The 12,966-nt window shown below is 47.2% G+C and overlaps 1 protein-coding gene across 2 annotated transcripts in view; it reads right to left on the minus strand.

Annotated features, from left to right (window-relative positions):
- HSPA4 (heat shock protein family A (Hsp70) member 4) overlaps nt 1-12,966 on the minus strand; it is a 123,116-nt gene that overhangs the window by 87,720 nt on the left and 22,430 nt on the right. For both annotated transcript variants that reach the window (XM_063928153.1, XM_063928152.1), the window contains exons 2-4: nt 5,921-5,978; nt 5,373-5,513; nt 5,154-5,276 (exon numbers count right to left, since the gene is read on the minus strand). In XM_063928153.1, the coding sequence (XP_063784223.1) occupies nt 5,154-5,276; nt 5,373-5,513; nt 5,921-5,978 (322 nt within the window). The remainder of the gene's footprint in view (nt 1-5,153; nt 5,277-5,372; nt 5,514-5,920; nt 5,979-12,966) is intronic.

Below are 12,966 nucleotides of genomic sequence, written 5' to 3' on the forward strand. Positions count from 1 at the left end.
CCTGCTGAATCGTATTACAGATCCAGCGAGCAATAGTCTGCTTTGAAGCAGGTGCGCCAATCGTATTAGCAGCATACAGGACAAACAGAGCCTCTGTTTTCCTAATTTTAGCCGTTCTGGCTACATAAATTTTTAAGGCCCCGACTACGTCCAGGGATCTGGAAACCTCCAGGTCACTTGTAGCCACAGGCACCACAATAGGTTGATTCATATGGAATGAAGAAACCACTTTAGGCAAAAATTGCGGACGTGTCCTCAATTCAGCTCGATCCACATGAAAAATCAAGTAGGGGCTCTTGTGTGACAAAGCCGCCAATTCAGACACTCGCCTTGCTGATGCCAAGGCCAACAGCATGACCACCTTAAAGGTAAGAAATTTCAACTCAACCTTGTTAAGCGGTTCAAACTAGTGTGATTTTTAGGAACTGCAACACCACGTTGAGGTCCCATGGTGCCACCGGAGGCACAAAAGGGGGCTGGATGTGCAGCACTCCCTTTACAAACGTCTGGACTTCTGGAAGAGAAGCCAATTCCTTCTGAAAGAAAATCGAGAGGGCCGAAATCTGTTCCTTAACAGAGCCTAATTTCAGGCCCATATCCACTCCTGTCTGTAGGAAGTGGAGAAAACGACCCAGATGAAAATCTTCCGTAGGTGCATTCTTGGTCTCACACCAAGACACATACTTTCGCCAGATACGGTGATAATGCTTCACAGTCACCTCCTTCCCAGCCTTTATTAAAGTAGGGAGGACCTCTACCGGAATCCCCTTTTTCGCTAAGATTTGGCGTTCAACCGCCATGCCGTCAAACGTAACCGCTGTAAGTCTTGAAATACACAGGGCCCCTGTTGCAACAGGTCTTACCTCAGAGGAAGAGGCCAGGGATCTCCTGTGAGCATCTCTTGTAGATCTGAGTACCAGGCCCTTCGAGGCCAGTCTGGGACAACGAGCATCGTTCGTACTCTTCTTCGTCTTATGATCCTCAACACTTTTGTGATGAGAGGAAGAGGAGAAAACACGTAGACCGATTTGAACAGCCACGGTGTTATCAGAGCATCTACTGCCACTGCCTGAGGGTCCCGAAACCTGGCACAATACCTCCGAAGCTTTTTGTTGAGGCATGACGCCATCATGTCTATTTGAGGAGTTCCCCAAAGACGTGTTACGTCTGCAAAGACTTCTTGATGAAGTCCCCACTCTCCTGGATGGAGATCGTGTCTGCTGAGGAAGTCTGCTTCCCAGTTGTCCCCTCCCGGAATGAAAACAGCCGACAGAGCGCTTACATGATTTTCCGCCCAGCGAAGAATCCTTGTGGCTTCCGCCATCGCGACTCTGCTTCTTGTCCCGCCTTGGCGGTTCACATGAGCCACTGCTGTGACATTGTCTGATTGAATCAGAACCGGTAGGTTTCGAAGAAGACTCTCCGCTAGTCAAAGGCCGTTGTAAATGGCCCTGAGCTCCAACACATTGATGTGTAGACGGGACTCCTGGTCTGACCAAAGACCCTGAAAATGTTTTTCCTTGTGTGACCGCTCCCCATCCTCGGAGGCTCGCGTCCGTGGTAACCAGGATCCAATCCTGAATTCCGAACCTGCGACCCTCCAGCAGGTGAGCACTTTGCAACCACCACAGGAGAGACACTCTGGCCCCTGGGGACAGAGTTATTTTCCGATGTAAGTGCAGATGGGACCCGGACCACTTGTCCAGAAGGTCCCATTGAAAAGTCCTTGCATGGAACCTTCCGAAGGGAATGGCCTCGTAGGCCGCCACCATTTTCCCCAGAACTCGAGTGCATTGGTGAACTGACACCCTTTTCGGTTTTAGCAGGTCTCTGACCATGTTCTGGATGTCCTGGGCTCTCTATTGGGAGGAAGACCTTCATTTGCTCCGTATCCAGTTTCATACCTAGGAACGGTAGTCGAGTTGTCGGAATCAACTGTGACTTCGGTAGATTTAGAATCCAACCGTGTTGCTGGAGCACTCTCAGAGAGAGCGCCACACTGCTCAGCAATTTCTCCCTTGATCTCGCTTTTATCAGGAGATCGTCCAAGTATGGGATAATTGTGATTCCATGCGCAGGACCACCATCATTTCCGCCATTATCTTGGTGAAAATCCTCGGGGCCGTGGAAAGTCCAAACGGCAACGTCTGAAATTGGTAATGACAATCCTGTACAGCGAATCTCCGGTATTCCTGATGGGGGGCATATATGGGAACATGAAGGTAAACATCCTTTATGTCCAGAGACACCATAAACTCCCCCTCCTCCATGTTGGCTATTCTCGCTGAGTGATTCCATTTTGAATTTGAATCTTTTTATGTACAGGTTTAGGGATTTCAGATTCAAAATAGGTCTGACCGAACCGTCCGGTTTTGGGACCACAAATAGGGTTGAGTAGTAACCTCTTCCCTGCTGGTGCAGGGGAACCTTGATTATCACTTGCTGTATACACAGCGTTTGAATTGCAGCTAACACTATGTCCCTTTCCGATGTGGAAGCTGGTAGGGCCGATTTGAAAAATCGGCGCGGGGGCACCTCCTCGAATTCCAATTTGTAACCCTGGGAAACTATTTCCAACACCCAGGGATTCAGGTCTGAACTGACCCAGGCCTGACTGAAAAGTCGAAGACGTGCCCCCACCGGTGCGGACTCCCTCAGGGGAGCCCCAGCGTCATGCTGTGGGTTTTGGAGCAGCCGGGAAGGACTTTTGTTCCTGGGCACCTGCCGAAGCAGGTGCTCTTTTGCCTCTGCCCTTACCTCTGGCAAGGAAAGAGGATCCCCGACCTCTTCTGGATTGTGCGACCGAAAGGACTGCATCTGATAGGGTGTTACTTTCTTTTGCTGTTGAGGAATATATGGTAAAAAATTTGATTTACCTGCTGTAGCTGTGGAAACCAGGTCCGTCAGCCCATCCCCAAACAATACATCACCCTTATAGGGTAGTACTTCCATATGTTTTTTGGAATCCGCATCACCCGTCCATTGGCGAGTCCATAAGGATCTACTCGCAGAGATAGACATGGCATTGGCCCTAGAAGCTAGCAATCCAATGTCCCTTTGAGCATCCCTCATAAATAAGACTGCGTCTTTTATATGGGCTAGAGTTAAGAATATAGTATCCTTATCCATATTATCAAATTGATCTGTCAGCTCATCTGTCCAAGCTGCAATTGCGCTACACACCCATGCCGAAGCAATTGTCGGTCTTCGCACGGCACCCGTATGAGAATAAATACACTTTAAGGTAGTTTCTTGCCTGCGATCTGCAGGGTCCTTAAGGGCCGCTGTGTCAGGAGACGGTAGCGCCACTTTCTTGGACAAGCGCGTCAGGGCCTTGTCCACAGTGGGGGATGATTCCCAAATCACCCTGTCCTGCTTAGGGAAGGGGTATGCCATATAAATTCTTTTGGGGATCTGCGGTCTCTTTTCCGGAGTCTCCCAAGCTTTTCCACAGAAATCATTTAATTCATGAGATGCGGGAAAATTAATAATCTGTTTCTTTCCCTTAAACATGTGTACCCTTGTGTCGGGGACCGAGGGTTCATCCTCAATATGCAACATATTCCTTATTGCCACAATCATACACTGAATGGTTTTAGTCACCCTAGGGTGCAATTTTACTTCGTCGTAGTCGACACTGGAATCAGAATCCGTGTCGGTAGTAGTGTCTTGTGTTAAGGGACGCTTTTGAGACCCCGACGGGCCCTGAGAGTCGGTCCAATCCGAGGATCGACCCCCTGATGTCCCCCCTAAATCATCCTTATCAAGCCTTTTATGTAAAGATGCCACACTTGTATTCAACATATGCCACATGTCCATCCAATCCGGAGTCGGCACAACCGACGGGGACACACCACTCATTTGCTCCACCTCCTCCTTGGAGAAGCCTTCCGCCTCAGACATGTCGGCACACACGTACCGACACCCCCCACACACAGGGATTAACCTATAAGGGGACAAAACCCCAACCAGGCCCTTAGTAGAGACAGAGAATGCCAGCACACACCAGCGTTTAAAAACACTGGAAAATATATGACCAGATAACCTTTTTTTTTAAAATATATAATATATCAATTCCCACTCATTACGTCGCTAATGTGCCCCCCTCCTCTTTTTTTCCAGCCTGTGAAGTTCAGCAGGGGAGAGACCAGGGAGCCAGCGTTCATGCATGCAGCTTCTGTGGAGAAAATGGCGCTGGTTAGTGCTGAGGATCAAGCCCCGCCCACCCAAGTCCCAGTGACTTTTCTATTAAAATGGCGGGGGATCTTAGATTTACTGCCTCCGCAGCCTAATCTATCTGAATTTGCCCAAAAGTGAGGAATATTGCTGCCCAGGGCACCCGCACCCCCCCCCCCCCCCACCCCCCCTGCACCCTTCAGTGCTGCTCTGTGTGTGTGTGACTGGGAGCAATGGCGCGCAGATGAAGATCTGATTTCTTCTGCCGCCTAAGATGTCTTCTGCCTTCTCATACTCACCCGGCTTCTATCTTCGGCATCTGTGAGGAGGACGGCGGCGCGGCTCCGGGACAAACCCCAGGTGAGACCTGTGTTCCGACTCCCTCTGGAGCTAATGGTGTCCAGTAGCCTTAGAAGCAGTGCCCAACTTCACAAGCCAGCTCTGCTTCTCTCTCCTCGGTCCCACGATGCAGGGAGCCTGTTGCCAACAGGACTCCCTGAAAATAAAAAACCTAACTAAATTCTTTTTCAACAGAAAACTCTGGAGAGCTCTCTGCAGTGCACCCATTCTCCTCTGGGCACAAGATCTAACTGAGGTCTGGAGGAGGGGCATAGAGGGAGGAGCCAGTGCACACCCATAGTAAAAGTTCTTTTTAGGTGCCCTATCTCCTGCGGAGCCCGTCTATACCCCATGGTCCTTACGGAGTCCCCAGCATCCTCTAGGACGTAAGAGAAAAATAATTCACACTGAACTCCTGCCACTGCGGAGAAGCCAGCATTTTGGTGTCACTCCCTCAGAGGGTAATACATGGGTGTGGCCACACCCTGCTTGAGACGCTTGTAGTAGTGGTACCAATGTGCTTTTAAAGAGTTTATTTTTGTTTCATAATACTTTTTAACCCATGTTTTGAAATGCCATAATCGATGCATAATCCTCATTATAAACGTGATCTTCTACAACTGCAAAGAATTACTTACAGAAACAACACAATCAACAACAGGTTTCTTCATTGCGCTCTCTGCGGTTTCTTTGAGCTTGGTCAGCAGCATGCCAGACACCTGTTCAATGGTGAAGTTTCGTTCCTCTTCCAAATACATGACCTACAGTATAAAAAAAAACAGATATAAGTGTAAAACCACCTCCCAAATGCCAAAGCTTGGACTGTCAGACTGGCATATATTTAACAGTAAATTTACCTTGATACCAGCTGAGCCTGTTGGTAACTCAACAAGCTCACAGGCCAGACCTGGCTTCTCAGCCTGGACGAAAGGGTCAGTGTAAGCTCGGCCATGAAACCTTTTGAAGCCTTGTAACGTGTTCTTTGCATTGGAAATGATCTAGGAGAAATCAGGAAAAATGACTCAGCAGGTTTCAAAACTAAAATGATTAGCAAAAGGAAAAATTCCCTTAGAACACTCACATTAGGGGAAACAGGACTTAACATGTGATAAAACAGAGGAAACCCTTAGTCAGGAGAATTAGAGATACATACTGTATATGGGAGTACACAAAAACTACCCTTATAAAGTGCCAAGTATAACCCAATAAATACTATAACATGAGCCTGTAACATAATGGTGAGGTATAATCTTCACACCACACGGGGACTGCTGTAGGCAATAGGCTTGAGCTAAGGATATAGATTACACCCAAGGAGAGAAGATGGACACTAAGCTCAAAATACATTACTACTCAGCCAACCAATCAGTAGTGGATATGGGAAAACACAGCAATGGCAGCTTACCTGGTTTTTTGCTGCGGCACCAATAGATCTGTTTTTAGGGCCAAACGAAATGCACGCCCTGCAAAACCAAATATTGTTATTCAAGCAGAAACTTACTGTTTACCAAGTTACTTGTTAAAGGGATTCCTCTCCTTATGTTGTTTCTGCTTTATACTGCAGACCGACACAAGGCTGACATTTTGTGACCTACAACTAAATAAGTTAATACTGGACTGCAGACAATTAAATCGGCAATCAGAAAGCTTGCCACACCCAAAGTGTTTATTAGGCACCATTGCACTCTACTGAGGATCTTAAAAACAGTGCTTCTAAAGTTTAGAAATAATCAACAATAAAGTAGCCAAGAACATTGCACAAAAACTTAAAGCATCAGTGGCCATCCCTTTCTGTAGCTGGTGTAAGGCAATTCCCACATTCAGGTGTTTTGAAGAGAGCAGTGAGATCAGCCACAGAAAGAGATGCCACTACCTCCTAAAGCTAATACTGGGCACACACTACCACCATGTCAAGACGATTTTCCATATCAGAACAAACAGTCTACATCATGAAGTGTGTACACCGGATGGCGTGCTCCCGCGACATCTTCTAGCTGGACGATTGAAAGATATCGCATGCAACCCGGTACAGTTTAATGAAGGACGGAACAAGATTGTTCTATTGTTTGATAAATCGTCCGGTGGGTACGGGCAATCAGGGATAGTCCAGGGCAAAGGAAAATCGTCCCACCATCCAAGGTCAACATGCTGACAGATGCTATAATAAGTGTTGGGATCTTAGAGTGGCTATACTTATCAATCTGCCAGTGCATGACAGCGTCATAATTGGTGATGGTATCATCTGAGCCCCACAACAAAAAAACTAATATTAGGTGGTTCGTGTGATAATCAGCTTCTCAGACCTGTATTGATTATCCTCTGACAACGTTTCTTGTTTTGCAAAAAAGAAGCAGAGCAAACAAAACCCCCAAAAATTAAAAAAAAAAAAGTGTGTGTGTGTGTGTGTGTGTGTGTGTGTGTGTGTGTGTGTGTAAATGAAAATACTCATCAAGTAGTACAATTACATTCAGGAATTAAGTGTTGAAAATAACCACTAAATCTATGACCGATATAGATATATCTATACTTTATGTAAACAAAAGCCTGAAAGCTCAAACAAAAAATCCTGAAAGCTTGCACTGATCCAGGCAGTAAAGGTTCTAACAGGTGGGCAAAACGTTTTTATGACACTACCTACTGATTGAGGGGGAAGAAAGGAAAAAGGGGGGACAAAAAAAAAAAAAATTTTTTATCTAAGAATCCCCCTGCTGCTCATAGATCAGGATCCCTTGCCTTGGACTAACATAACAACGAAATAGTGTTGCTATGCAACAGATAAAGAACAATCCCAAAAACAGCCAGAAGAAATGTCACAATTGCTGTCTAAGGCTATCACCTTCAAACATTGGGGCAGATGTATGAAGCATGGAAAAAGTGATAAAGAAGTGATAAGTAGAAGGGGATAACACACCAGTCATTCAGCTCCTGTCATTTTTTTCAAACCCGTAATGACTGGCTGGTGCGTTATCACCTTCACAAAAACACAGAATGAAGGAAATGATAGGGAAGGAACAACAATCTAAATAACTATTCATGTTAATTATGGAACAGTTTAGCATATTCATTACCATACTTCAACTAAACGTAAACTCCCGCTAGCTTGTATGCTCTGACGTGCCATATCAAACATTCTGCCAATTTAATTTCATGCATCAGTAAAGATGGCATTAAGACTATTGTTGATACAATGTAGTGTTCACTTTAAGCTTCTTTCGCAGGGCGCTGCACCCTGCCCCTTTTTTGTGACAGAATGCCGCCCTGCTAAGGACTGCTCTTCTCCCCCCCCCCCCCCACTGCGCTGTCCCTTCTCCCCCCCGCCGCGCTGATAGCTCTAAGCTGAAGGCGGAGACAGGGTCAGCGTGCAGTAGGGAGGAGCAGCCAAGCAGAGCCTGCGGTGTCTCCCGCCAGTCCTCCGGCATGGTTTGATTCCCCCTCACCATGGCGTGGGCGCTGACCTGGGCTCCGCCGTCAGCATCAAGAGACCGGCCCCGCTGACCCGGCACAGCGCTATCCTCCGCAACGGTGAGTGCCGCTCTGCATCTGCCCTGTGCCCGTCCTCCCCTTCCTCCTAGTGTTCTCTCCCGGGTGCAGTGTGCCTCAGTGCTCTCTCCCGGGTGCAATATGTATAACGTGCTCTACCTGGCGCAGTGTGTATAGGAGGTTCTACCTGGTGCAATGTGTATAACGTGCTCTATCTGGCGCAATATGTATAACGTGCTCTACCTGGCGCAGTGTGCATAGGAGGTTCTACCTGGTGCAATGTGTATAACGTGCTCTATCTGGCGCAATATGTATACACCTGGCACAGTGTGTATAGGAGGTTCTACCAGGTGCAATGTGTATAAGCAGCACTATTGTGTGGTATAATGTGATTTGGTACTATTATGTGGTCACGCCCCTTCCCCACAAAACAACTCCCCTAAATTTTTGCTGCACGCCTCCGGCGCGCACTGTCCATGCTTTCACCTATAGGAATGGGAGCACCAAGCATTATAGTATGTACCTAATTTTGACCTTCTAACTTAAAAATGTGCCCTCACGAATGAAAAATGTGCCCTCCCCGTGATCAGCACCCTGCCCTAAAAAAATTCTAGAGTGAACACTACAATGTGTATTTGTATATGACATCTATAAGGGAAGATTTTGGTCATTTATAATAAAAAGATAACATTAATAGGAAGAACTAATAGAATCACACCAGAATACAAACAAAATTAAATATAGAGGCAAGGATAGAAAGAATTGGGGAAATGTGTGTGTTTCATGGTTTGTATGAATGTCAGTCAGAGCGGTTTCATAGCTTTGGGTGCCCAGTGACAAGGTTTCATTTATTGTGGATTTCTCAGAAGGGTGCAAGCAGAAATTCACATAAAGTAGGGCTTTGGGACTTGCATGGGACATGAAAAACCATTAGTGGACTACGGAAAACTGGAAGAAGGTCTTATGGACCAATGATTAAAAATGTCAGATATTTGGCTCATCATACAGGGATGTTTAACACTTGTGTAGGGGAAAGATGGTTTCTCAGTCGGTGTGTAAAGGCATACACACTGGGCGATTTTGAGCTGAAAGCAGGTCACTTTTGGTGTTTTGAGCTGCTTTCAGCTCAAAGCCACCCAGTGTGTATGCACAAGCGGTGAGCACTAATGCGCGCTCCCGCTTCATCGCTGGCGGACGCCGTTCACCTACTGGTATTATCAGTAGATGAACGGCAGGGTGAGCGGCTTTCCATAGCGTCCTGCTATGGAAAGCCGCTCACCCTCGCTGACATGGCTGGGCAGCAGGGAAAAGCACTCTGTGTATGCACCGAGCGATTTTCAGCCCAGCAATGTCAGCGATCATCGCTGTTCATACGCGCTGGGCAAAAATGCCAAGTGTGTATGCAACTTTAGAGAAGTACGCAAAGCTGATGTTCCACGGAACTGGATCTGCAGACTGCGCTTGTGTTGCATTCACATTGCACATGTGTCAAGGTATCACTGCATACCCGCACACAGCGAGGATTCCTACGCAAAGTGATTGACAGGAAGTGACCATTTGGGGGTGTTAATGATTAGGGGTTGTTTTTAAATGCAGGCATGTCATGGCGGTTTTCAGGGTGTGTGTCTGATGTCAGTTGCCTACTCTAACGTACAAGAACATGGCGCCGGCATCACTACTGCTGCAGCCAGTCTATGCGGCTGGGATCCGGTCTGAAGATCGACAGTACCTAGGTCGACAATGTTTAGGTCCATCACTATAGGTCGACAGTCACTAGGTCATCATGAGTTTCACGTGTTTTTTCTTTTTTTTTTACTTTTTCATACTTAACGATCCAAACGGACTATGATTGGGAATAGTAACATGTGCCGAGCGCAGCAAGGCACCTTGCCCGAAGCATGGCGAGCCATGCGAGGGGACACGGTTCACTAATTCGGCTTCCCGGTCACTGTACGGAGAAAAAGACAAAAAAAACCCCCATGAACTCATGTTGACCTTTTGACCTGTCGAACTAGAACACTGTCGATCTAATGATCCACACCCTGCGCAGCCATGGACCTAGACAAGCAGTCAATATTTTCTTTTCTTGCATATAGGCTACGTATGTGTACGCAAATAAGTTACGGGAGCCACCGTGAGAATCTCTTCATTTCTGGGCGGCAGCTTGCTGATATCTGCAGTTGTGTTGCGTATAAAGCCGCACTTGCAGCCCTGTGTCTGGATGTAAGGCAGACCAAGCAGGGAGGGGGCAGGGGGGCTAACAGCAGGTGTGTTGGGAGCATTCTGCTGCCAGGGACTGGCAGCCATGTCCCACCAGAGTCCAATTGTCTTCGCGCACACATTGGTGGATTCTCACCTCAGCCGATGAGCGTCTCAATGGGATGACTATCGGCTACAGTACTAGAATAAACACGCAGAAGTGGCTGCTACATCAAAGGCACCAACCTCTGAATCACTCCCACTGTGTTGTAACCCATTCTCATGCATCGGTACGTACAGCATGGGATGTGGTCATGTGACAGCAGCTCGGGATCCCGGCCGTCACCATGCAGACGCCGGGATCCCAAGCAATCAAAATGCCGGCAAACAGAATGCAGACCAACAGGGACTATTCTCACTTGTGGGTGTCCTCGACACCCATAGAGTGGGAACAGAACCTGTGGCGAGCGCAGCCAGCCACCGAGCCCGCTGTGTGTCGAGCACAGCAAATCCGCAAGGGGCTATGTTGCGCTAACTCAGGGTCGATATGCTGACCTCCAGGATCCGGAGCCCCAACTATATACATAATTTCTCTAGAACCATCTGGTTTACATCCAACACTCATTGCTTGCAAAATGTAATCATTAAAATCACTGTTCTTATAATGTCCTGGTACATGAAAACTGACAAATTATACAGGACCAAGGCCGTCTGTCTTATGGAATTGCAGTTCCCTGGTAAACAGTGGAACACAGAAGAATTGGAATAAACTTCAATCACTTTACAGCAAACTGCTTTTATTGAAGTAATCGAGAGGTGCAATCACTAAGCAGCATCTTGTTTGCCAGCTGTGTAATTTTGTGAGTCATGTAACTAGATTCGTCTAGACTTGCATACATATTGATTTATTCCTACAAGTTACTTGATAGAATCAGTTTATAACAATACATCTCTTCTACTGTTGACGCTTTTCTTTATCATTAACTACCCTTTATTTTTGGTTAGGTGTAAGTCAATCACATGCTGGGTACACACCCAACAGACTGACACACCCACCAATTTGGTAAGCTATAGACACTTACCAACAGGCCGCTTAAGATGTCTGGCCAGACATCACAATTACACAACCAGTTGGGACGTTATTGGGCAGAATTCAACTGATCATTGGCCCGATCTCTCATCTAAGGTGACGGGGAAATCGCAGTGGCAATATTCAATGGAGTCCCATTATCACGTCCATAGGAGGTCAGGTTTAGCTGTATAAAGCACCTAAACCGAACGAAAATAAGAATTTACTCACCGGTAATTCTATTTCTCGTAGTCCGTAGTGGATGCTGGGGACTCCGTAAGGACCATGGGGAATAGACGGGCTCCGCAGGAGACTGGGCACTCTATAGAAAGATTTAGGACTATCTGGTGTGCACTGGCTCCTCCCCCTATGACCCTCCTCCAAGCCTCAGTTAGCAACTGTGCCCGGAAGAGCTGACACAATAAGGAAGGATTTTTGAATCCCGGGTAAGACTCATACCAGCCACACCATGTAACACGTGATAGGAACCCCGGTTAACAGTATGATAACAAATGGAGCCTCTGAAGAGATGGCTCACAACAAAACCTGATATTTGTAACAATAACTATGTACAGGTATTGCAGACAATCCGCACTTGGGATGGGCGCCCAGCATCCACTACGGACTACGAGAAATAGAATTACCGGTGAGTAAATTCTTATTTTCTCTGACGTCCTAGTGGATGCTGGGGACTCCGTAAGGACCATGGGGATTATACCAAAGCTCCCAAACGGGCGGGAGAGTGCGGATGACTCTGCAGCACCGAATGAGAGAATTCCAGGTCCTCCTCAGCCAGGGTATCAAATTTGTAGAATTTTGCAAACGTGTTTGCCCCCGACCAAGTAGCTGCTTGGCAAAGTTGTAAAGCCGAGACCCCTCGGGCAGCCGCCCAAGATGAGCCCACCTTCCGTGTGGAATGGGCTTTTAAAGATTTAGGCTGCGGTAAGCCTACCGCAGAATGCGCCAGCTGAATAGTGCTACAAATCCAGCGCGCAATAGACTGCTTAGAAGCAGGAGCACCCAGCTTGGTGGGTGCATACAGGATAAACAGCGAGTCGGTCTTTCTGACTCCAGCCATCATGGAAACATAAATTTTTAGGGCCCTGACTACGTCCAGCAACTTGGAATCCTCCAAGTCCCTAGTAGCCGCAGGCACCACAATAGGTTGGTTCAAGTGAAAAGCCGAGACCACCTTTGGGAGAAACTGAGGACGAGTCCTCAATTCTGCCCTATCCATATGGAAAATCAGATAAGGGCTTTTACAAGACAAAGCTGCCAATTCTGAAACCCGCCTGGCCGACGCCAGGGCCAACAGCATGACCACTTTTTACGCGAGATATTTTAAATCCACAGTCTTAAGTGGTTCGAACCAATGTGATTTCAGGAATGCCAAAACCACATTGAGATCCCAAGGTGCCACTGGGGGCACAAAAGGAAGCTGAATATGCAGTACTCCTTTGACAAAAGTCTGAACTTCAGGCAGTGAAGCCAGTTCTTTTTGGAAGAAAATCGACAGAGCCGAAATCTGGACCTTTATGGACCCCAATTTGAGGCCCAACGTCACCCCTGCTTGCAGGAAGTGCAGGAATCGACCCAGTTGAAATTCCTCCGTCGGGGCCTTCATGGCCTCACACCAAGCAACATATTTTCGCCAAATGCAGTGATAATGTCTTGCGGTGACATCCTTCCTGGCTTTGATCAGG

Source organism: Pseudophryne corroboree, chromosome 6, assembly GCF_028390025.1.
Source record: "Pseudophryne corroboree isolate aPseCor3 chromosome 6, aPseCor3.hap2, whole genome shotgun sequence".
Lineage (NCBI taxonomy): Eukaryota > Metazoa > Chordata > Amphibia > Anura > Myobatrachidae > Pseudophryne > Pseudophryne corroboree.